At 41.5% G+C, this 25789-nt stretch overlaps 2 protein-coding genes across 3 annotated transcripts; one reads left to right on the top strand and one right to left on the bottom strand.

Annotated features, from left to right (window-relative positions):
• Positions 1-7559: 7559 nt before the first annotated feature.
• On the top strand, positions 7560-20442 carry LOC106537829 (solute carrier family 2, facilitated glucose transporter member 11). 2 transcript variants are annotated; one of them, XM_014052090.2, is made up of 12 exons: positions 7560-7633; positions 11350-11448; positions 14148-14308; positions 15049-15173; positions 15519-15648; positions 15796-15944; positions 16962-17149; positions 17491-17601; positions 18445-18546; positions 18962-19037; positions 19668-19795; positions 20047-20442. In XM_014052090.2, exons 1-12 carry the CDS (start codon positions 7610-7612, stop codon positions 20251-20253), a joined length of 1500 nt encoding a protein of 499 aa, XP_013907565.2. In that variant the 5' UTR covers positions 7560-7609; the 3' UTR covers positions 20254-20442. The 2 variants fall into 2 exon arrangements, with proteins under 2 accessions (XP_013907565.2, XP_087562080.1); XM_087705954.1 differs by lacking the exons at positions 7560-7633; positions 14148-14308.
• Positions 20443-24102: 3660 nt separating this feature from the next.
• Positions 24103-25251, bottom strand: LOC148048910 (uncharacterized). Its single transcript, XM_087703492.1, has one exon. The coding sequence runs from the start codon at positions 25249-25251 to the stop codon at positions 24103-24105; it is 1149 nt and encodes a 382-aa protein (XP_087559618.1).
• Positions 25252-25789: the final 538 nt, after the last annotated feature.

Below are 25789 nucleotides of genomic sequence, written 5' to 3'. Positions count from 1 at the left end.
TGTTTTTGTTAGAATGGCACAATTTTAAAAGAAAATAAAAGTCTCAAGTTTGCAAAAGATACTTTCAGAAATACAGAAATTATCAAATATATATGAAAGAATAGAGAAAAAACTGGAATACTTAGAGCACATAACAATAAAATATGATGAAATTGAGGATGTTTATCAAATGCAAAACGGGGTGGTTGAAACTAAAAAAATCAAAGTGGAAAATGAATATAAAGAGATTAAACCTGCTGATATTTATAGCGATTGGTTTGTCTCTGAAAATGGAAAGAATGGAATACTAAAAGAGGAATTAAATGGAGAGGAAATCTATTCCAGAGGGCAAGATACAGAAGAAGAAAAAACTAAAGAATCTATGGATTTAAAGAGAAAAATTCTATTAGCAAAAGCATTGATAACACTACTGACAATCAAAGGTAAGCTGAATAAGGAAGCAGAAAGAGGGCATCAAGATTATATGAGAGATCTTACAAGCAAGGAGCTGCTAAGAGAAGTCCATACAAAGCTGATCAAGAAGATGATTAGAGGATTGGCACCACAAATGGCAGAAGGTATGAGATTGTTTTGTTATTGGAAAGATACAGGTTGATAGATGGAAGAATATAATTTAAAACTAATTAAACAGTGAAATTTATTGATAATAGATATAGCTTAAATAAATAAATGATAATGTTACTAATGTATACAATGTTTAGTGTTATGATGAGTATAATTGGATATGAATACTGAATGGCACCCATGTAAGGAAGATTACCAATCCCTTTGGATTATACAACAACAACAACAACAACAACAATAAAAATACCAGGACTTAAAAATTGAAATTCAACGACTATGGCACAAACCAGCAGTGGTAATTCCAGTGGTAATTGGCACACTGGGTGCTATTCCAAAAGCACTGGAATTACATTTAAAACAGTTAAAAATTGACAAAATCACCATCAGTCAAATGCAAAAAGCCGCACTGCTTGGATCTGCACGCATATTACGAAAATACGTTACGACGTCCTAGGCCCCTGGGTGGGGCCCGACTAGTAACCAATGCCAAATCCGGCGAAACAACTGGCCGCTGTGATACAATTGTATAATAATAATAATAATAATAATAATAATAATAATAATAATAACAACAACAACAACAACAACAACAACAACAACAACTCCGCCATTGCCGGTCCCAAGCCCGGATGAGAAAGGAGGAAGGTTGGGATCAGGTTGGCATCTGGTCCCGTAAAAAAAACCCCGCCAACCCATACAATATGGTGAAAAAAACAAATAAGAATTCCATACCGCATCGGTCGTCGCGCGGGTTAACAAGGGCCGCGGCGGATGTTGGGGTCCCTGGACATCCGTCGACAAGTGGGCTACAAGTGGACCAGCCAACAAAACGACAAAAATATAGTGCAGATGAAAACCGTGCCATAATGGCCTGTTACTACAACTCAGAGCCAGAAAAAAGAGGCTATTTAAAGCAAATGTATGAATTATGGAAACAACAATATCCAGATTCAAATGTTAGTGAACAACGACTAGCAGATCAAAGGCGATTTATTATACGGAATAAAGTGTTTAGTGAAGTTGAACATGAGGAAATTCAGGCAAATTGCAAAACCCAAAAAACAATATCACAAGCGGAAATAACTGATATTCAAGACACAACTAAAGACATTATAGTAGAACTCCCAGAAGAAGCTCTTGGGAAGGAAATAACATCACCACCACTAGAACCAGTTATCACTGAACCAACTGATGAACTAACTCAAAAAGAATTGAAGGATAAGATCATGGAGCATTTTCTGCTTAATGAGGAAAGGCAACGTTTACCATCACTAAAAACTGTGCCTAAGAAAATTTTGGCCCCTATCATGAAAATGGTTAATGCAGTGTTTTCAACAATTGAACCGGGATCCATCTTGGAAACAAACCAGTTAATGTACAGTGCAGCTGTAATAGTCACTAATGAACTAGGCATCAAAATTAAAGTACCTAGTCATACAACAGAAAAAGCATCAAAGCCAAAGTGGAAAATCCGTTTAGAACAAAAAATAAAAAAATTAAGGGCAGATGCTAGTAACTTAAAGAACATGCATGAGCAACGGCTTAAAAACAACAAAATCATAGATCGGCTAATCAGGAGATATAGATTGGATACAAGAAACATCAATGAAGCTGTAGAGATTGTAAAACAGCAGATAACAGCAACAGCTAGAAAAATTGAAAGATATGAGGCACGAATCATCCAATATAAACAAAATCAGCAATTTCGATCAGACCAACGGCGTTTTTATCAAAGTCTTAATGTGAATGGTGACACCAAAAGTGAAAAACCAGAAAAACAGGCCACAGTTGAATTCTGGAAAGAATTGTGGGAAAATGCAAAGGACTACAACAAGGAAGCAAAGTGGATACATGACTTTGAGAAAAGCATTGGCAACAAACAAATGCAAGTATTAGAAATAACAACTGAGATGGTCAAAAATCGAGTTAAAAAGGTAAAGAATTGGACATCACCTGGAAAGGACCAATTACATGGTTTCTGGCTCAAATATCTGACCAGTTTACATGCAATATTGGCCAGGCAACTGAATGAAATTTTACAAAAGGGCCAAATTGATGAATGGTTGACAACTGGAAAAACATACTTGATTCAGAAAGATCCAACTAAAGGAACAACACCTGAAAACTATAGACCAATAACATGCTTGCCAACAACCTTCAAATTACTCACAGGCATTATTGCAGATAACATGATGGATTATTTGGAAACAAACAACATCTTGCCAGTAGAGCAAAAAGGCAACAAAAGAAGAAGCAGGGGCACAAAAGATCAGCTTCTAATTGATAAAATGATATTAGAAAATTGTAAGAACAGAAACACGAACTTGAATATGGTCTGGATTGATTACAAAAAGGCATTTGACTCACTGCCACATAGTTGGATCATAAAATGCTTAGAAACAACTGGCATTAGCAAAAATATTACATCCTTTACTGAAAAGGCAATGAAACAATGGAGAACTGAGTTGGCAGTAGGGAATGAGAGCTACGGAATGGTTAATATCAAGCGAGGAATTTTCCAGGGTGATTCACTTTCACCTCTTCTCTTCATCATCGCAATGATCCCACTATCAGTAATCTTAAAAAAAATGAAATTAGGCTACCAAACAGCCAAAAAAGCTGAAAAAATTTCGCATTTACTATATATGGATGATTTGAAACTCTATGGAAAGTCAGAAATAGAAATCCAATCATTGACAAACACAGTCCGAGTATTCAGCACCGATATTTCAATGCAGTTTGGCATGGAAAAATGCGGCACTGTATCCATAAAAAGGGGCAAAATCACTGCATCTGAGGGAATTGAAATGCCCAATGGCCAACTAATTAAATGCAAAGAAAATGAAGCCTACAAATACTTAGGCATTCTGCAGTTGGATAACATCAAGCATGGAGAAGTAAAAACTATTGTCAGACGAGAGTACACCAACAGAGTTAGGAAAATTTTGAAATCTAAATTGAATGGTGGAAATACAATCAAGGCCATAAATACCTGGGCAATACCAGTTATAAGATACACAGCTGGCATAGTTAACTGGACACAAACTGATTTGGACCTTTTGGACCGAAAAATCAGGAAACTAATGACAATGCACTACAGTTTACATCCACGTGGTGATACTGATAGACTATATCTGCCCCGAAAATCAGGTGGCAGAGGATTATTACAAGTGAAGCAAACAGTTGAAGAAGAAAAACATGCACTGGCTGATTATTTAAAAGAAAGTCAAGAACATCTATTAATCGAAGTAAAGAACAAAAATCTACTGAAGGCCCAACAGACAAAACAAGAATACAGAAAAGATGTGATAAAATCAAGAATGGAGAGTTGGCAGAACAAAGCACTGCATGGTCAATTTCTGGAAAAAATAAAAGATAAAGTGGACAGGGAACAAACTTGGTTATGGTTAAAAACAGGTACATTAAAGAAAGAAACAGAGTCACTAATCCTGGCTGCGCAAGAACAAGCTATCCGCACAAATGCCATTAAGGCCAAAATCGAAAAATCCTCTGATGATGCCAAATGCAGACTTTGCAAAGAAGCTGACGAAACTGTTGATCACATACTCAGCTGCTGTAAAAAAATCGCGCAGACTGATTATAAATTGCGGCACAATTCAGTAGCACAAATGATCCATTGGAATTTGTGCAAAAATTATAATATTAAAACAGCAACAAACTGGTGGGAACATCAGCCTGAAAAAGTCACCGAAAATCAGATGGTCAAGATCTTGTGGGATTTCCGTATACAAACCGACAAAATACTGGCGCATAATACACCAGACATCACACTGGTTGAGAAAAATAAGGTCACAATCATAGACATCGCAATACCAGGTGATAGCAGGGTCGCCGAGAAGGAACATGAAAAAATCGCAAGATACCAGGACTTAAAAATCGAAATTCAACGACTATGGCACAAACCAGCAGTGGTAATTCCAGTGGTAATTGGCACACTGGGTGCTATTCCAAAAGCACTGGAATTACATTTAAAACAGTTAAAAATTGACAAAATCACCATCAGTCAAATGCAAAAAGCCGCACTGCTTGGATCTGCACGCATATTACGAAAATACGTTACGACGTCCTAGGCCCCTGGGTGGGGCCCGACTAGTAACCAATGCCAAATCCGGCGAAACAACGGGCCGCTGTGATACAATTGTACAATAATAATAATAATAATAATAATAATAATAATAATAATAATAATAATAATAATAATAATAGAACAGAATAATAGAATAGAAAAACGAACTTGAATATGGTCTGGATTGATTACAAAAAGGCATTTGACTCACTGCCACATAGTTGGATCATAAAATGCTTAGAAGCTACTGGCATTAGCAAAAATATTACATCCTTTACTGAAAAGGCAATGAAACAATGGAGAACTGAGTTGGCGGTAGGGAATGAGATCTATGGAATGGTTAATATCAAGTGAGGAATTTTCCAGGGTGATTCACTTTCACCTCTTCTCTTCATCATCACAATGATCCCACTATCAGTAATCTTAAAAAAAATTAAATTAGGCTACCAAACAGCCAAAGAAGCTGAAAAAATTCCGCATTTACTATATATGGATGATTTGAAACTCTATGGAAAGTCAGAAATAGAAATCCAATCATTGACAAACACAGTCCGAGTATTCAGCACCGATATTTCAATGCAGTTTGGCATGGAAAAATGCGGCACTGTATCCATAAAAAGGGGCAAAATCACTGCATGTGAGGGAATTGAAATGCCCAATGGCCAATTAATTAAATGCAAAGAAAATGAAGCCTACAAATACTTAGGCATTCTGCAGTTGGATAACATCAAGCATGGAGAAGTAAAAACTATTGTCAGGAGAGAGTACACGAACAGAGTTAGGAAAATTTTGAAATCTAAATTGAATGGTGGAAATACAATCAAGGCCATAAATACCTAGGCAATACCAGTTATAACATACACAGCTGGTATAGTTAACTGGACACAAGCTGATTTGGACCTTTTGGACCGAAAAACCAGGAAACTAATGACAATGCACTACAGTTTACATCCACGTGGTGATACTGATAGACTATATCTGCCCCGAAAATCAGGTGGCAGAGGATTATTACAAGTGAAGCAAACAGTTGAAGAAGAAAAACATGCACTGGCTGATTATTTAAAAGAAAGTCAAGAACATCTATTAATCAAAGTAAAGAACAAAAATCTACTGAAGGCTAAGGTGACCAGATTTTCAGATTGGTAAAGAGGGACACCTTTGACCGAGGGGAGGGGGAGGTGGGGGGGGGCTTGATTAAAAAATTTATACGGAGCAACAAAACTTTTCATACAACGCAAAAATAGTATTGTAATATTTTTTTTATTTCAACATAACTACAATTTACAAATATACATTGTAACTGTTGGCAAACATCAAAATTTTGATCACGTGACCAAGAGAATGCTGCAACGATCGCTAAGTGTGAAAATGGTCATCAGTCACTTTTTTCAATGCCATTGTAACTTTGGTCATTAAGCCCATTATACCACCTTTCTTGCCACAGTTCTTAAGTGAATAACTGCAGCTGATAAGTTAGTAACATAAGTGAATCTGGTTTCCCCATTTGACTTTGTCAAAAGGTCACAAAAAGCAATTACATGACCCCAGGACACTGAAACCATTATAAATATGAATCTGTTGCCAAACATCAACATTTTGATCGCGTGACCATGAGGATGGTGCAACAGTCACTAAGTGTGAAAATGGTTGCTAAGTGTGAAAAATGGTCATCAGTCACTTTTTTCAATGCCATTGTAACTTTGGTCACTAAACAGCCATGTTCCTGACTTAACAGCCACCATGATTCACTTAACAAATTGACAAAAATTGACAAAATCACCATCAGTCAAATGCAAAAAGCCGCACTGCTTGGATCTGCACGCATATTACGAAAATACGTTACGACGTCCTAGGCCCCTGGGTGGGGCCCAACTAGTAACCAATGCCAAATCTGGCAAAACAACTGGCCGCTGTGATACAACTGAATAATAATAATAATAATAAAATTAGCTAGAATAGGACATAAGGATTTAGTGTTAGTGGAGGATTTTAGAAATAATAATTGAAAGGCCAGTATGTGGCTATGTATTAAATTTTGGTATATTTTGTGATGAAGGACGTTTAAACAATTATAGTCAAATGAAAATGGAGAGATGATGATGGTGACATGTATAAATATTTGAGTTAAAATACTTAAGTTAATATGAATTATATTTGTTGACTGTGGAAGAGATACATGAAAGTCTTTTTGTAACCAACTGATACCCTTTCTATAGCATGTAAAGAAGGATGTTGTATTTGTTTTAAATTAAAAATTAAAAAAATATTAAAAAAGAATAGAAAAGGGGGCTGCTATGTATTGTTTAATGGACTGCTAAATTGGCAAAATGGATGGCTAAATTGGCCACGCCCACCCAGTCAAATGACCACCAAGCCACTGGCACCCGGCCACATGATTGCCAAGCCACACCCACAAAATAACCGGTAGTAAAAAAAATTGATACCCACCACTGATCTACAGCCCCTATGCTGTAGAGTGACAAGATGTTGAGAAACAGGGGAGTTGGACTCAGATCTTCAGCCTCTCAACTCCCTCTGGTATGTTCAGAAAGAGGTGGAAATTGGAAAGTTAAAAAGGATAATGCGGTATTAGTTGTCAAACTCTGTCCGACTCTTGACACTCCGTGGCACTCCGTCTGTTCCAATGGAACTGAGATGGCACCCTTTGAAGTTGAAAATTCCAGCAAGGTGATGCTGGGGAGATCCAAACAGCCACTACAGACCATGACTGCCGAAGAGATCTCTCTGAAGCCTCTTCTTCCCATCATGCTTTGTCACAGAGTCTATGGACAGCCTAAACCCAGCGGACAAGATGTACCATTTCATCCTTTGTTCTTGAAATCATTATAGTGAATCATTAACCAGGCAATTTGGGATTTCACCAAGAAATGAAATAAAGAGCACAAAGTCCAGGGCTGCCTTCTATTAGAGACAAGATCCAGAAGAGCTGCAATCGAGATGGCAGTGATCTTCTGGGATGTGGTGAGTACAAGCCAGACAAGGCTTCCTGGCATCCCATCCCAAGGGGCTGCTAAAGACACAGCAGCAGTTACTTCCAGGTCACTCAGACCCTCCTGGAGCACATTCTGCATGGGCATCTTCCCTGATCTTGCATCCATGCAAAACTCAGCATGCCTGGATTCTGCCCAGGCATGAAGTTGGGCTAAATCAGAGTTCTTCAAAGTGGCCCCATGGGTTGATAGGACTCTTGACAGGGGTCACTGTTTTTTTAGTAGTAGTAGTAGTAGTAGTAGTAGTAGTAGTAGTAGTAGTAGTAGTAGTAGTAGTAGTAAAATTTAAAAATTAGACTAGAGATGGAAGAGACCTTGGAGGTGTAACCCCCTGCTCAAGGAGGAGACTCTTTACTAGTCCATAAAAATGGCTGCCCAGTCTTTTCTTAAAAACCTCCAGTGATGAAGCACCCACAACTTCTGAAGGCAAGCTGTTCAGCTGTTCAAGTTAATTGTCCTCAGTGTTAGGAAGTTTACCCTTAATTCCAGGTTTCTTCTCTCCTTGAATCCATCAGTTCTTGTCTCGCCTTCTGGTGCTTTGAAAAGTAGGTTGACCTCCTCCTCTGTGGCAGCCCCTCAAATATTGGAATATGTTATCATGTCACCCCCTACTCCTTCTTTTCTCTAGACTAGCCCTATTCAATTCCTGCAACCATTCTTCATGTGTTTTTGTTTCCAGGGTTTTAATCATTTTAGTTGTTATTAGTTAAAGTAGTATTTATTAAATTATTTTTTAAAATTAATACTTGGTTGGGGATGATGAGCAATCTGAACCTTTATGAAGCTATTGATGAGTGAAGAGTTTGGGGAGCCCTGAGCTATATGATATTCAAAGGGCCTCCCAAGGTCAAATTCTGACTTTGTTCTTCAAAAGTTCCATTTCCCCCAATTTACTCTGGCTGGGTTTATATCACAAAATGGGTGCCTTGAGCCACTGCAGGTTGTAAACTAGGCTCTTCATCTTTTCAAAGCTTCCACTCCCTTCTCAGAGGACCAAGTCTTCTTCTGGGAAGTCAGAACGATGGTTATCAAGCTCAAGAAGCCTTTCCTTCAGTCATTGCCCCCTCCCCAGCTGCGAAAGCTCTTTTTGGAGATTCCAGATCAATAATCACTCCTGGCAATCCTGAGGGGAGTTTCCTTCTCCCCCATCCCTTGGGAGGCCTCACAGGTTTGCATATCAGCAGAAAGGGAGCAGTGAGTGCTGCCAGAATCATTGGCCAAGGACAGTGGTGGGATTCAATATTTTTTACTATGTTCTGTGGCTTGGTAAGTGTGGCAGAGGAATGATACTGTAAAATCCCCATTCCCTCCTGATCAGCTGGGACTTGGGAGGCAGAGAATAGATGATGGCAGGGCCAGTCAGAGGTAGTATTTATCGGTTCTCCCACTACTCAAAATTTCCACTATCGGTTCTCCAGAACTGGTCAGAACTGGTCAGAACCTGCTGAATTCCACCTCTGGCTGAGGAGGATCTTCCAGCATTGTTCTCAGTGCATGGGTGTGGAAGAATGAAACTTGTTTTCAAATGGGGTTATGACTCTTCTAGGCTCTAGGTCTGTGATGGCGAATCTATGGCATGCGTGCCAGAAGTTGCACGCAGAGTCATTTCTCCTGGTATGCAGAGCCATCATCAGTTGTCTTCTGGATTCGGGCGCAGCAGCCAGCTGATCTTAACGCACATTGGCATGCCAGAAAGCAGAGGTGGAGCCGCCCAGTGCGAATGTGCACGCCAGGAAAATGATCTTTTTGTTTCCAGGTGGGGTCCTGGTACCAAGGGCTAAGGAGTGGCAGGGCAAAGCGCAACAGCCTCTGTTGGGGGAGGGACAAAGGGGAGGTGGTCGCCCTTTCTCGCCAATGCCAGCCCTTTGCCCCAGGTAACGGCGACTGTTGTACTGCTGCTTCCAGCCGGGACACCGGAGAAGCTGCTGGCAGGGAGGCAAGCTACCTGCATAAAGACGCCAGTGAGGGCCTGGCAGAATATATCCCGGCTGGAAGCAGCAGCGCTCCGGACTGCAGATCCTCATCAGAGCCGCAGGCTGGAGCCGTGCAAGTAGCCCACTCGGGTGGGGAGGGAGGGAAGCCCTTGCCCATCTTTGCCACCACCGCCACCTCGCCCCCAGTAGCTGTCACAGTGCCGCTTCTGGAGCAGTCAGAAGAAGAAGCAGCCATGGGGGAGGTGGGCGGGGCAGTCACTGATTGCAGATGCTTCTGGTGCATCTGATGGAATAGGCAGAATGACTACTTGGATCTGAGGCAGCGGCAGCATGGAAGTAGGCAACACTCCTGGCAGAGCCAGTGGTGGCAACAGCATTGTAGGGGGCAGAGGATAATGGCCAGGGGTTGCCCCATAACCCAGGTCGGGAACATAGAGCCAGGAAATGGGTCTCCCGGGACGTCGGCTGGCCAAAGCGCGGGCCTTTGCAAGCCGCAATAGAGACAAAGTCTGTGCGCTCAGTGGGGTGATTGCAAGGCTTGGGGCCCGGCGCAACCAGTTCAGCCATCCCACCAAAAGGAGTGCTTTCCTCTGTTGCCTCTGAAGGCGGCAAGGCGCGGCAGGCACTGCTGCCATGGATGTAAGTGGAAGGTGCTGTATTCCCTCCAAAATGGCCATTATATTCCTCCCTGTGTTCTGTCTCCCGGGCAAGTGGAGCAAGAGCCCAGAGCCAAGCCCATTGGTCACAGCCTCCATTTCCAAGAACAGGCTGTTTAGTCGCCCCTAGCGCAGTCCGGGAGACAGCAAAGAGCCTCGGGAGGCCAGGGGAGGCTGTTTTCGCCACCCCAGGCTCCTTGAAAGCCTCTGAAGCCTGGGGAGGGCAAAAAACGCATCTATCACGGGCCAAAAGGGGGGGCGTACATGTGCAGGGTGTGCACACATGCATGCGCAAGGGGGGTCACACGCATAGCATAATGGGTATGGCACGCCCACATATGACCCCCTTGCGCTTCCCCCGCTTTTGGCACAGGCGCCCAAAAAGGTTCGCCATTGCTGCTCAAGGTGATTTTTTTATAGGGACCAGTCAAAGGAAATTAACACAAAGGGAAGTGAGGGGAAAGACTATTTTGAACCAAAAGGTTTAAAACTACATAAATGCATGGCAAGATTCAGGCAAGGGGCGGGGGCTGAATGTGGACAGTCTAAGATGAGGGGTGTCCAAGGGCAGCCAGCATTGTGGGATGAAGGTGCAAACACCTTGCCCCAGTTCTGTCTGCTGCCCCCCACCCCAACCCCAACCTCTGGCCTGGCCAGCAGAAGTCCTCTGTGTTCAGCATACCCCTTACCTTTAACTCCCACTTAGAAGCCGGCCCTTCCTTTGGGGAGATTCTTCCAGATGCATAGATGGGGGGAGGGGTGTTATTATATTATTACCATTATCAGTGTTTGCTTTTTATGTCTTTGTGTGATAGTTTATTTCTATGTATTTATATATTTATTGAATTTCTATGCTGCCCATCAATCTGGTAAACAAATAAAGTAAAAACAGATCCAATCGATGAAAAATAACCACGTATCATATAACCCATGGCCAGAGCCCCAGTAACGCAGCATTTGACCCCACCCCACCTACACCCCGCCTGGTGAAAGAGAAGGTCTTCCCCACCACTTTTTGGCATGCTATAAAAAGGAGAGGAATACAGATTTTTGGTGTTTTTTGGTTTTTTTTTAAATGTTATTTCTCTTCCTCCCAGATTCAATATCAGAGACTTCTCTTAATGGTGGTTATTCTGGGAATCGGAGGATCACTGCAGGTTGGCTTCCAAGGATCTATGATCACCTATGCATCTCTGGTAAGCAATTGTTGTACCCAAAATGGGTCCTAGCCTGGTGCCAAAGCCAACAAAGACCACCAGATATGAGGAATGGCATTTTCAGTTTCTTTTATTAGAGTCCACCAGCAAAAGGGTCTCAGTAGCAAAAGGAGCTAAGATCTCGAACAATCACAAGCACAAATTTTATAGTTACAATTAAGGAAGTTAACATCCTATGAATCACACATTGGTTCCTTGACACGTCTCTTGATTGGATTCTTCTACTTTACCCTCCTTCACACACTGCATGTTTATGTTAATAAGCTTTCTTATCAAAAGAAGTGTATCTTTTTGTTCTGACCCCCCTCTTTATACACCAAAGCACGCAGAGACAAAGATACTTCAAGGATTTATTAACATACAGACTAGACCTTGGCAGCAATCCAGCAAAGACCAGACCTTGGCAGCAATCCAGCACAGACTGACCTTGACAGCAATCCAGCCTGCCAAGATAGCCACGATAACTTCTCCAGTTCTAGTAAATACGTTGATTCCTGCGACGCGCTTGTGGAAAGCCATTCCTTTTATAGTCTTGAGAGGAACCTAACTACCACCAGCTGAGTTCAATTATCTCCTGTAACTGCATAACTGTGCTTTATGCCTATTAGCCCTCCGTTGCCGGGCATCCAGGACCAACTCCCTTGTCTCCTCCCCACTGCTCCAATGCATGACGTCAAGATCACACTCCCTTGTCTCCTCCCCACTGCTCCAAGGCTTGACTTCAGGAGCATGCTCCCTTTGGCTCTCACCGCTGCTCCAGGCCTCGGGCGCCTCCTGGTGGCCAACTAGCCTCTCTGCGCCCTGCTCAGAGTCGGAACCCTGTCCAGGGTCCCCCACATCTTCCAGAGCCAACTCCTCGCTGTCGGAGTCTGGTGGCAGCTCCAACGGCTCCTCCTGGGCCACAACACTTTTACTACTACAATAAGCCACAGGTTACCAAGCATTCTTCTAGCGGTTTTTCTAACATTCTAGACAATTGTGTCCCATCATTTGTTACCCTCACTGCAGCTGCAACTTTCTGTGTCAGCAATTTGTTTAACAAACTTTCCAAATTCCAACCTTAGTCCTCCACAGTCCACCTCCCAGGCAGGATGTGCATGGAAGATCTACTGATCACAGCTCTGCAGAACCTGCCTTGAACTCATCACCCTGAGGCACAAAAGGAAGATGCCCCTTGTGCTTCAACATCTTTGGCAGAAGAGGAGAAGCCTGTGGGGATATCTCTGACTGCTCTGCAGGATGGAGCAGCAGAAACCGGGGCTGTGTACAGGGATACCTCTGCAGGGTCCTTGGTGCTCTCTGAGCCAGATTGTTTTCGTGCAGACATTTCATTACCCAAATTAGGTAACATCAAAATGAAATATCTGCAAGAAAACAATTAAGCTCAGAGCATCAAGAGCCCCTCATTTCAACCCTGAGCTACAAATAGTCTCCTTTATTGGGATGCAAGGGATGTATTCCACACAATCACAAGACCCCATTCTGACTGAGGACTTCAGACATTGGCGACTGCTGGAATCCCCCAGAGGGTGGTCTGCAGGGCCATTGTACCAAAGGACATCTTTGTGGCCCTCCAGGACCCAGTCCTACCTTCCTATTTACACTTTTTATATTAAAAATGGAATTAAAAGAATTGGGAACCTGGCATGCTGCAAAGCATCATATCAGTTCCTACATGCTGGTAGAGTAGTTTTGGTTTTGGTTTCTTCTGCTCCAAACAGCTGGGACTGGCAGGCCTCTGGGAGGCAGCCATCTCCAGGTTCCAGCCTCAAGAACACCCCAAGCTCCCCACCCTGTTTCTCCCCAGATCTTTAAGAGGTTCTTTGGAAATGCCCCTTTGGGGGTCCCCCTTTCCATCTTTAAATATTCCCCAGGCCCCAAAGAAAATTGTGGTTCTCTCCTGTGGGCAACGCCACGTCCCTTCCGGCACTTGGAACAACTCTTCCCAATATTTTGAGAAGCCTTTGTCTTCCTTGCCATGTAATGTGCACGGAAAGGCACCAGCAAAGGCTTTTTAGAGACCTTCTACAGCCAGATCACAGGAAGTCCTTGTCTTACATCGATTTGTTTAGTGACAGTTTGATGTTACAGCAGCACTAAAAAAAACAACTTATGACCCGTTTTCACATTTATGATTGCTGCTGCATGCCTATGGTCACAGGATCAAAATTCATGCATTCACAGTAACTGGCAAGTATCTCTGACCACTGCACTGACACTGGGTCACAAGACCATCATTTGTAACCTTCCCAACTGGCTTCTGACAAGCAAAATCAATGGGGAAGCCAGATTTTCTTAATGACTACGTGATTCATTTAATTACTGCAGTGATACGCTTAACAACTGTGGCAAAAAAAAGTGATAAAATGGGCAAAACTTACTTAACTGCCTTGCTTAGCAACAGAAATTTTGAGCTCAATTGTAGTTGTAAGTCGACGAGTACCTGCATCATCCTTCCATTGAAATTTTTCTGCTTCCAAAATCTTGTAGGCTCTCATTTACTGAGCCTGGTGGCCCAGCTGACTGATGGCCACCTTGGTATCATTACAGGCATCACCTGCCTGGCTGTGTTGCTATGTCTTCCTTAGGCATCTCCTACCTTTCCCTTCTTGTGAACTTGGTTTCTACCATCAGTGGTGAGAAAACTCTCTCTGCCTAACCACATCCCTCTTTTCCAGCACATCAAAGAATTCATCAATGAGACGTGGTTGGAGAGGTTTGGACATTCGGTCCATCCTTCAACGCTCACCTTATTGTGGTCTTCAGTGGTATCCATCTTTGGCTTGGGAGGTCTCCTGGGCTCCATGAGCAGTGGATGCCTGGCTGCCAAATATGGAAAGTAGGTCCCCATTGAATACTTGCTTTAATCAAGGCTGTCTTCAAAGCATTAAAGAACCATGTGCCATTAGTCCAGTCCTTGAGAGTCTTTTGGTAGCAGTTGGACTTTTTAACCAGGCCTTTTTGGCTGGCTAATAATTCTAATTGGTTGCTTGGTTGTTTAATTGTTATAGTTTATTGTAAGTCCCTTTGAAGGAGGAGGAGGAGGAGGAGGAAGATGCATATAGAAAAAGAGGGGATATGCAGTTGAAAGTCCCATGGGAGCTCAATCCAAATCAGAGAGGGATCATAGGTTGGTGCCATAGGAGCAATAGGGATGAAAATCACTGAAAGTTTATCAGAGTTTTTGTATTAGCAAGAGCTTGATATGTTTTGGAAATTGTGTAAGGCCATTTTTTAAAGCCAGTAATGTTAAATCAGGCAAGTTACCTACATGTACCTTCCTGACAGTATTGTTTTCCTGTCTTCCTATGAAGACAGTTAAAAAAACTGGATGTATTTAGCTATGAAGAAACTGAGAAGATATGCTAGCCCTGTTCCCATATCTCAAAGCCAGAGACATAGAAGGTCAGGTCCTCTTCTTCTCAAATGTAGGACCTGAATTTCAATGATTGCCAAAGAATGGCAGGCCCTTCTTTTTCTGAAGGAAGAGATGGTTGCTTCTGGGCCTCCCATGAACAGGCCAGAAATCCCCATCCTCTTCCAAGTATTGGAGCATCTCCGCCTCTTTTTCATGAACAGGAAGAACTGCTTTTTGGGCAGCAACATGCTGATGGTGGCCAGTGCATTCCTCCTGGGCTTCAGCAAGATGGCCAGATCTGTCGAACTCATTCTGGTGGGACGTTTTCTGTGTGGCATCAGCACAGGTATGCACCTAGCTCTCCCAACTGCTGGCCAAGACCCAAGCATGTGCCAGGACATATTAGGACTGAGAGGGAGGATAGGATGTGAACATGCAATGGTTAAGTCATAAGGAATTTGGAAGGGCAGAGGAAGAGCTGCCAGTGAGAGCCCCAGAGGGCACCAAGGGCATTGCATTGTTGCACTGGATGTAGACTGCTGCCTTTTGTGCAAGGCACTCTTTTGCTTCCACTGCTCCCTGTTTTGTGCTTCTCCTTTTTGTTGCCAAACTGTTCTTGCTTCACTTTGATGGTGCAGCAGACTTTTGCTTCTTGTGGCCCCAATAACTTGTTTTCTGCCTTCAATTCAAGGTGTTTGTATCCTTCTTCATCCCCAGTACCTCGGAGAGGTTTCCCCCAAAAAACTCCGCGGATTTACCACTTCAACTGCTTCCATGTTTTGGTGTTTGGGAAAAGTCCTTGGTCAAGTTATGGGATTAAGGTACAGTCACACTTTCCACAATGCTCTGGTTTCATGTTACTTTTTCAACATTAATTATTGCGGTCATGAGAGTGCAAGATGACAATCAGAGATGCGTCTTATCCATAAGCCTTGGAAACAACCTAGGTTTTCTGTCTGCTTTCCCAGGGAGCTTTTGGGAAGTGGGGCCCTCTGGCCAATGCTGCTGGCCTTCAGTGGGGCTACGGCCATGGTCCCCTTGCTCGTATTACCATTCTTCCCTGAGTCACCACCTCACTTGCTCTTGCACAGAGGAGACGAAGAAGGATGTGTGAAAGGTAACAGATGACACTTCCTCCTTTCCACGAGAAACGGTAACATTAAAAAGCCTCTGAAAAGGCAGCTAGAAAAGCAGTGAGAAATTGAGTCAAGTCAAAGATTTACCAAGATGGGGCTGAGTTTGGAACTGTCAGTCCCGATTACCATTGTTAAGTGAGGACACATATATGGTTTTTATATAGTTTTAGGTTTTATTGTTCTTAAATTGCTGTTTTGTTTGGATTCTTTCATGTTGCTTTTCATGGTTTGTGAACTGCCCTGAATCATATAGTTGCGATAGGCAGCAATATAAATTGGATAAATCACTAATAAATGCCAGGGGATTTTTCCTATGGAGCAGACTCTTCCCCCGTGCCACAGATGGGGAGGCCAGAACCAATTTAAACCACATGCAAGAAGATACAGAGCAGGTATCAGGTACAACTTCCTGACTTTGTGCTAACCAGTGGAACAGACTGCCACAGGAAGGGGATCCTCCCCTCTCTCAAGGCCTCAAACAAAGGCTTAGTAAGATGACTGTCCAAACTGCCTAAACAAGCCCTGCACCAAAGTGATTCTGAGATCCTTTCCAACTACGCATCTCTCTCTGAGATGGATTGCCTCCAGAAGTGATGGATGCTTCATTACTGGAGTTTTTAAGAGAGCCATTTGTCCAGATTGGTATGGGGTCTCCTGCTTGTGCATGTGGTTGGACTAGAAGAGCTCCAAGATCCCTTCCCACTGTTATTCTGTTAGAGACAGAGAGTCCTGCCCACTCTCCTTTTTCTACTTTTCCTTTAGTTCCTCTGTTAGCAGGATCCCCCTGCCAACTCCATGAGTTCCCCACCTTTTATATCCACAGAAGTAATAGCTGTGCCAATTCTGGTCTGCACAAAGTAGAGCTGGTGTCACCAAGAAATGGGCCAGCTGGTTCTGCTGCCAGGCAGGGAGCCAGAGGAGATGTATCTACTGGACCCGAAGTTGTGTCCTGTGGCAGGGATGCCTGTGTCCTGCCATGCACTCTTTCTCATTCCCAGCAATGAAGACCTTTTGGGGGGAAAAGCCTCATTGGGCAGAGCTGGATGACTTGCAGAAAGAGCAAGCAGCCCTGAACAGCACCCAGAGCAAGAGCCTCCTGGAACTGGTCAAGGAGCCTTCCCTGCGCTGGCAACTCTATATGCTGCTTGTCCTGGCAGTGACCACACAGCTGAGTGGCATCCAGGCAGTTGAGTGAGGCCTCTGGTCCATTGCTTCTGGGTGGGAGGAGGGGCTTTCCACTTGGAGATACGGAAACAGGAAAACCCTACAATTCCCTTTGACCTATTTTCCCCTTGAGAGTTGAAGTGCCTCCTTTACTGGAGGAGAGGGGTTTTACAAACCAGAACTGGCTCTTCTTTCTCTTCCTTCCTAGGCTTGGTTTGATGAATGCCCTGTTTTGAGCTCGCTCCCTTCCGTTGAAAGCCTCCCCTTCCAGGACTGCTCCTGTGCAGTCGTAGCATCTTTCTCCTGTACAGGAGTCCTCAGATGGCTTCCCTGGTTTCTCCTCCTCTTCCTCCTTCTCCTCAGATTTACTCCTACACCTTTGAAGTGATCCAGGCCACTGGGTTCCACCTTGAGCAGATCCCCTACTTGGCCCTGGGAGTGAGCCTCTGCGAATTTCTTTCCACCATCCTTTGTGTGAGTGAGAGGGGGTAAGATGCAGCAGGAAGCGGCTGGGACGGTTGTGGCCCCAGAGAAGGCAGCCCTTCCTCCAAAAGGGAGAGAAGCCAGGACAGGACCATGGCTAGAGGCTGCCTGAGTGGCTTTGTGGCCACAACCTGAACCCTCTGCAAGGACCAGGCATTGATAGCACAATCCTGCTGGTGGGTTTTGTGGTTAAGGGACTGCCCAGAAACCAGGAGACTGTGAGTTCCAGTCCAGTCTTAGGCAACAAAGCCAGCTGGATGACTTTGGGCCAGTCACTCTCAGCCCAACCTATCTCACAGTGGTGGGGAAAATAGAGGAATGAAAGAGCATTAGGTATGTTCGTCCGCTTGAGTTGGATACAAAAATGATAAAAGTGGAATAAACATTTAATTATTAAATAAATAAGGTGTGTGATAACCTTACTTCCTGCTAGCCCTTGGAAGCCAGGTAAAATATGTCGTATGGTGGCTTGCAAGCCTCAGGGATTTCTCAACCAGCAGCACTGTCCTCCGTGCTGGCTATGGACAGACTTCCATAGTCTTGTTCCCAGAGCATCCTGTTGGGACATATCACTGAAATTAGGGCAGGGCAGGGCAGAGAATGGAATGGAATAGAATGGAACAGAACAGAACAAGTGGAACGGAACAAACAGAATAGAATTCTTTATTGGCTAAGTGTGATTGAATACACAAGCTCTCAGTATCTATGGAGATTCTCAGTCATCCAGATCATGGTTGTCTCAAAGGTGCTTTTTCAAGAGGCAACTGAACTCAGTGCCATGGGTGTTAGCAAGGTCATCTTCCAAGTGCTCATTCCTCTCCCCAAATCCCTCAGAGCTTCATCATTGAACGATTTGGAAGAAAGATGCTACTCTGGGCAGGCTACGCTTTGATGGGCACCATGCTGGCTGGTTTCACCTTATCCCTCTCTCTGCAGGTGAGGAAATGCCTCATGAGCTGCTCATTAAAACAAGGGATGACAGCTGTTGAGTGATCTATTCAAGGAGGCCACTGCACTAGGTTACACTCCCCTGATCTAATAGGTCTCTCCCTCCCTCCCTCCCATACATCCCTTTATGGTTAGAAAAGAAGGAAGCAACACAGCTGATAATATGATTCCCAAGACAAAAACAGGGCTGAGGGCTGAGCAAAGTCAGAAGAGAATAGTTTATTCTGCTGACCAGACAAGGGCCCTGTAGATGGAGAAGCTAAGAATGGGGGCCAAGAACCAGGGTGTTTTTAGGTTTTTGATAAAAATTAAACCTCTGGCTCATGAATCATAGGGAGTTGGTTGATATCCATGTTTAATCATAATAAGTTAATGAACTAAAATGCAGTTTTGTTTATTTCAGCCCTGGTTCTCCTGGATGCCTTATTGTTGCCTTTCTTTGATCTTCTGTTTTGTATTTGTCTTTGGTTTGGGCCCAGGTAATTTCTTCAACACAGATTTATAGGGATATCGAAAGTAACTTTTGGTTTAAACCTTTCAAAGGAGAGGGCAAAATAAAGTAAGATGGGATGAGTGCTGCAGCAATCAATCAGATGGGCAAATAACTGTGGGGATGGTGCAACTGCCACAACTTTGAAACCTGCTCATAAGTAGCTTTGGGAATATGTCATAGCTTCCAGTCGCAAGATGAAACTACCTGTACCTTGTCCAACTGCTGCTAAAGATGGGAACCTGAGAAATTATAGGATCTGCAAATACTTAAAAGAAGGTAGCATGTACTACTGAGCATTTGCCAAAAGGATTGTGGTGTACAAAAGAGTACCTCTGGCCACAGGTGACAATATATATATAGTCTGTTTCCAGTGTCATGATCTAGACCCTGGCTTTCAGGAGCTGAAGCGGTTGCTCTTTAGCCACCATTCCAAAATCCTTCCAACTTCTCGTTTCCCAAACTGTGGTTAATAAAGTGATTAGTTCCCCTTCCTAGCCACAGCTAAATTTTGGATACACTGTGTCTGGCTCAGGAAGTCCTCTAGATGAAAAATCTCTATGAGATTACTGGTAGAGTTGTGCTGATGGTAACAAACTTTCCTTTACTTTCTCCATAGCTGGTGCCACAGTCTCTCTCCGGATGGAAATGTTTGATCAGTCATCCAGAGCCCCTGCCTTTGCGATTAGTGGGACCCTGAGCTGGGCTGGAGTCTTTGTGATCGGAATGGTGTTTCCATTGATGTTGGTAAGTGATTCTGATACACATGGATTTATTCCTCCCTCCAATCTGCAGGAAAATTGGGACAATCAACTGCCCCAATTACATCTTGTAAGTTGGTTGAAGCTGACTTGCTGAATGATGCAAAGTTGGCAATACCAGCTGAATCCCAGGGCTTGATATTTGGAAACCAGACAGGAATATTTATTGGGAATTTGCACAAGAATCAGCCTCTGTTCCGCTGTTGTAATCCTAAAGCCATTTTTTCCCATCACCAGGAAAACGTCCGTCAGTTCTCCTTTCTCATCTTCATGGGCATCCTTTATACTTCAGGATTTATTGTTTACTTCTTCCTGCCTGAGACAAAGAAAAAATCTATCCTAGAAATCCAAGAAGAATTTGATAAACTTAATTTTAAGAAGAAACAAATTCCTGTCTTAGACGCCAAGCTGACCAAAGACCATGAATTGTGTACCAAACTATGACAAAGACTCTCAAATCTCAGAGAAGCCCTGCATGGTCCAACCTGCAGCTTTTTGGAGGTCTCTTTAGATGATCCTCCAGAATTGCTTCTCCATTCCTAAGATGTTAAAGCACTTCTAGTCCACAAATCCTAGTTGTTTTGTGATGTCATGATCCAGTAAGAAATAAAGATCGTTGTATTCTTGACAACATTGCACATTTTGATAGATCACACAAGGGCCTGGCTAGACTGTAGCATGTCTTTTAAAGAGGAGTAATGGAACACATTCAGAGTCCCTGGCACTGGATACCAAGTTGCTTTCACTTCTACACACATCATCTCAATCTGGGAACGTCCTGGGTACAGCACCAGAGAGGACCTTTAGTCCGACTTTTAAGGAAATTATAGAATTGGAACTGAATAGAGATGGATTTGTGTGGCGTGGCGTGGAATGTAGCAGAACAGAACAGCTTTATTTGGCCAAATGTACATGCAAAGCAACAAAGTAATAATAATCATAATAATGATACCAATAAGAGGAGTTTCATTTCATTTCCAATTCATTTCTTGAGGAAATGAATTCTGTGCTCTGTGGAAAAGTCCTTCTAACTTGCCTTCAGATTCACTTTTCCCTCTGCATTTTACCCACTTCCTCAAAATTGACCATTTGAATGTCTAACTACAGTTTACAGCTCTTTGTACTTCCTTTTTATTTTTACCCTGTATGGATTAGTTGATATTGTCAACAAATTTGATGACCTCACTCCATTGCAGAAACTGGTTCTCTATTTAATTTGTTAATGCTTCACAAGTCTGAGAATTCATAGATGAAGCTGATTAGATCCATTCAATCTGGTTCCAATGTTCCATGTCTTACATTTGCAAGAAAGTGGATTGCTAAGTCTTGTCCTTTTTTAAAAAAGTTTTTTTTATTTTAATTAAACAAAAACAAAAAAGAATCATCCTTCATTACATCTTGTAGAAAGCGTGTCAATTGGTTACAGATAACTTTCGTGCATTTCTTCCACAGTCATTATAGTTCATATTAGATTATACACTTTAAATCAAAAATCTTTGTATATCTTACTATCAATGTACCACAATTCTCATTTGACTGCAGTTATTTGAACATGCTTTTACCTCAAATCATTCATACTTAAAGACACAACCACATAATGGCATTCATTAGCTATTTTAAAAAAACCTCCAATAACATTACATCTTTATGACATGTTTTAAGTAAAAGTCAATTAATAAAGTTTCTAAACCTTCCCCCCCTTTCCCCCCCCAACTCACTGTTTAGGATTTATATCCAAGTTACTTTTGCCAATACCATAACATGTATATATTGTTAAACAATATCCATTGATATTTCCTTGTTATTATAATTGGCTAAAATCATTTACTAATTATGTCGCATCTCCTCTCGTCAGACACCCCCCCTCAATAAAAACAAAACCTTACACCTTTATAACAAGATCTAAATAAAAATTTGTTAATAAAATTTATAGGTCTTTTTCCCAAGTAACAATTTACAATTTATATCCAAATTTATTTTACTAGTTTGCCAGTACATGTATATATCATTAAGATGTATCCATTATCATTTCATTATTGTTATTATAGTTAATTATTTGTTAACAAATAAACATTTAATAACAATCAAATAATCTAAGAGTTACTAAATTCCTACTTATTAATCACCAAAATCAACTAATTTTTTATTATCGACTTTCATTGTCAACCTGTATCTTTCCAGTAACAAAACAGTCTTATCTCTCTTGCCAGTTGTGGTGTCAGTCTTCTTTTTATCTCCTTTATAAGGTTTTTATAGACTTCTCTCGCTTCTCTCTTCTCACTTTGTTGCTTGAAGGATCTCTCAGGTAATCTCGTTGCCCACCAGCTGCTACTAAAATTAGCTTGTCTTTGGTTGTCAATCTTGCTTCTGAAAAAATTTCTCTTCTTAGGTCCATCATCATTACCATTGTTGTTTCTTCTGTATCCTGGAATTTGGAGTAGAGCTCCAATTCATCGAATTCCCTTTTCCATATTCCGTTCTTTCCACTTTCACCCACATTTGCTCCATTAATAAATTCATCTATTGTCTTATATTTATCTTCTATATCTTCATTCTCGCCTTTAATTTTTGGGACTCCAACCCTATCATCTCTTGCTGTGAGGAAGACTAGTCTTTTCAACTTCTTCTCAATTGTCCCATATCCTTCCAATAGATTTTGAATTCCAGCCAAGATATTTTGGAATTTTAATGTTTCCTCATCTGAATATTGATCCATGTTTCCAAAACAGAAGAAAAAAGAAAAAACTAATAGCCATTCTATTTAATTCTATTAAATAGTTCCCTAAGAGGTTCTACCATTTCTAATTGTAAATTTTTATAATAAACCGCTATCAGTCCATCTGTGCCAGGGGCCTTCCCAACTTTTAACTGTTTAATTGCCAGGAGGATTTCCTCCGAAGTGATTAGTTGGTTCAATCTCTCCCTTTCCTAATCTGTAACTATGGAAATTTTCTCTTTCTCCAAGTATCTATCTATATCTAAACCTTGTATTTTATCACCAGTGTACAATCTTGTATAAAATTCTAAAAAGGCCTTTTTAATCATATCCTGTTGATAAGCTTCTTTACCTTTTTATTCTACTTTTTCTATAGTACGAGATTTTTGTTTTTTCCTCGTAATATATGCTAACCATCTACCTGGTTTATTTGCATTGCAAAAAGTATTATGTTTAGCATATAATAAATTAGTAGCCACTTGATCTTACATCAACATGTTAAATTGCACTCATAGTAAAGTAATTGCCTCTTTTGTCTTCTTATCACCTGGGTTAGATATTAGCCCCTGCTCTTTCTTCTTTATCTCCTCTTCTAATTCCCTTCGTTTTCCCCCCTGTCTATGTCTATATAGGTTATTTAAGTTTATTAAAACTCCTCTCATATATGCTTTACTTACATCCCAAACCATTTCCATAGATGTTCCCTTATTCATATTAAAAGCAAAATGTTTTTTCAACAGTTTTTTACATTCATTGACATTTTTCTCATATCTAAATAAATTTTTATTTAACCTCCAAGACCTTCTAGGTCCCTTCCCATATTCCAGTTCCATTCAAACTGGGTTATGATCTGTTAAAGCTCTCAGGCATATCTTTGTCTTCTTCACCCTAGAAAGAAATCATTTGTGATTAATATAAAATCAATCCTAGAAAAGGATTGATGCCTATCAGAAAAAAATGTAAAGTCCTGTTCTTTAGCATTTCTTTCCTGCCAGATGTCTCTTAGTTCGATATCATCCATCATATCAAAGAAAGACTTAGGTAATCTTGCACGTGTTTGAATGTTTTGCAGTGATCCCTTCTTGTCTTTCCTGGTATCCAATACTCCATTCCAATCACCCAATAATATACACAATCTATAATCCCATTGTATTAACTTGGTATGGAGCAATTTATAAAAAATGTTCTTGTTGTTGATTGGGGGGCGTATACTCCCATTAAGAGTGTCTTTTTTCCTTCTAATAATAATTCAATTGAGATATATCTTCCTTGAGCGTCTGCTTCAATTAATTCAGCCTTTAAGTCCTTTCTTAAGTATATAACTATACTGTTTTTCTTCTCCGAAGCAGATGCTACAAAGTGTTGTCCCAATCTTGCATTCATCAAATATTTCTGGTCATTTGTTCTAATATATGTTTCTTGCAGGCAAATTACATCATTTTTAAATTGTTTCAAATAATGGAATATTTTTTCCCTTTTTTGTGGTGAGTTTAAGCCATTACATTCCAGGTTAAAAATTTAATTGTCATCTTCAGCTCCCTGAAGCTTTTTAAGAGCCACCTGGAAATCCTGTAATTTCATCTTCGGCCTGGCTCCCCCACAGCTTCTGTATTAATGTTTGTAGTTTCTTGAATTGTTATCTGGACTTGTTGCATCTTTAATTCTTGTTCCTTGTGTTTAGTAGCCACTTGAGTTTGTCTTTGCTCCATAATTCCTTCTGTCTCCACAAGAAGATTCAAGGCTTGAGCAGCACCCATTGGTCCTTGAATATCTTGCTGTCTGGCCTCTCCTGCTTCTTCCCTTTCTCTAAATCTTGGAAATGGAGGGTAATCAGCCTTTAATACGTTGCTGTAAAAATCTCTGGCCTTCAAAATTGAGTTGAGACAATATCTTTCTCCCAAGTAATTCACCACTAATCCGGCTGGAACTTCCCATCTGTATTGCATCTGGCAGTTTTTTAGTTCATCCACTAAAAACGCATAATCTTTCCTAGATCTCAACATTTTAGGTGGAATTTCCTTCAAAACTAACACCTCCTGACCTGCAATTTGCAACTTGGTTTTATAGGATGCTTGTAGTATCAGGTTCCTTGTATTCCTGGTAGCAAAGTAGATTACAATATCTCTTGGTAATTGTTTCTGTCTGGCAATCCATGAATTAACGCGGTAAATTTTATCTATTTGCCAATCATACTCAGCCCTGAGTTGACCAATTAATTGGTCAAAAGCTTCTGCAAGAATCTCTTTCAAATTTTCTTGGTTATTCTCTTTCAGGCCTCTTATTCTCAAAGCAAATTTCATCGCTCTATATTGCATCATTGTAATTTCTGCTTCCGACTTTTCAATCTTACTTTGAACATCTTCAACTTTACTCTCTAAGTGCACATTGGACTGGTTAATTTCTTCCACACTATCTTCCAATGAGGTTATATAGCTAGCCAGACCCTTAAAGGCATCCACTATGTCTTCTCTTATTTGTTGATTACAAGTTTGAATTAAATCCTTGATTTCAGACATTTCATCAGAGACTTCTTTAAAGTCAGATGTGATCTTCTCCTCTATTTTTGCTTCTAACACAGAAGCCTGTTCCTTTAAGGCACCATGAAGAGCTTCAAGAGTTAAAACCTCCGCAGCGGGAGGAGGTAATAATGACTGCAATTTGCTTGTCTGGGCTGGAGAACTGCCAGTGCTCTTTGGAGCAGTTATTTTGAGTTGCTTTGAAGCCATTTCAGCTATTCAATCAAACTTATCTTCAGCCGAATTGTTAAGTCCAAAAAAATCCACCTAATCCAATTATTAAGAGTAAGTCAATGCTGTTTTGAATGATCATAAACTCTTAGTTTTTTTAACAGTGTTAGAAAACAAGATGTAATTGCTTGTTAAGTTTCAGTTTGACCACACCCTTTAATATTTGGGCACCATTTTTGCTTCTATCTCGTTAATTTTAACAGAAGGAGCTTTCGTGAAATGGAATTAAATTTTAAAGTACTTGCAGTTGTAAAATGCCCCAGTATGTGCTCTGCCTGCTTCTTATTCAAATGTAGATCAAAACATTGATTGCAGGGATGGTCGTGACTCTTTGATCTGCTATAGCAGACGCATCCCGAGAGCGGAGTGTGTTGAGCTACAGGGGAGCTTACACCTTCCAAGCCCCAGAAATTACTCCTGGGGGTTTAAGGGAGCTCTATCCTCATTCGGCAGCTCTCCTCTTCCTATTCTCCCATGGAAAGAGTTTTCAAACTGCCAGACAGCTGATTTAGGCTGT

This window comes from Thamnophis sirtalis, unplaced genomic scaffold (assembly GCF_051295495.1).
Source record: "Thamnophis sirtalis isolate CommonGarterSnake01/CBP01778 unplaced genomic scaffold, rThaSir2_p1.2 scaffold_2, whole genome shotgun sequence".
NCBI classification, from domain to species: Eukaryota; Metazoa; Chordata; class Lepidosauria; order Squamata; family Natricidae; genus Thamnophis; species Thamnophis sirtalis.
The sequence above is the reverse complement of the archived record's forward strand: the minus strand, read 5'-3'. Positions and strand labels throughout refer to the sequence as shown.

Bases quoted from the DNA above. Each gene is read 5' to 3' on its own strand.
- LOC148048910 (XM_087703492.1), bottom strand. From the start codon at position 25,251: ATGGCTTCAAAGCAACTCAAAATAACTGCTCCAAAGAGCACTGGCAGT.
- LOC106537829 (XM_014052090.2), top strand. From the start codon at position 7,610: ATGGCAGTGATCTTCTGGGATGTG. The intron at 7,634-11,349 runs GTGAGTACAAGC...TCTTCCTCCCAG, and splicing joins CAGTGATCTTCTGGGATGTG to ATTCAATATCAGAGACTTCT. The intron at 14,309-15,048 runs GTAGGTCCCCAT...TTTCATGAACAG, and splicing joins CTGGCTGCCAAATATGGAAA to GAAGAACTGCTTTTTGGGCA.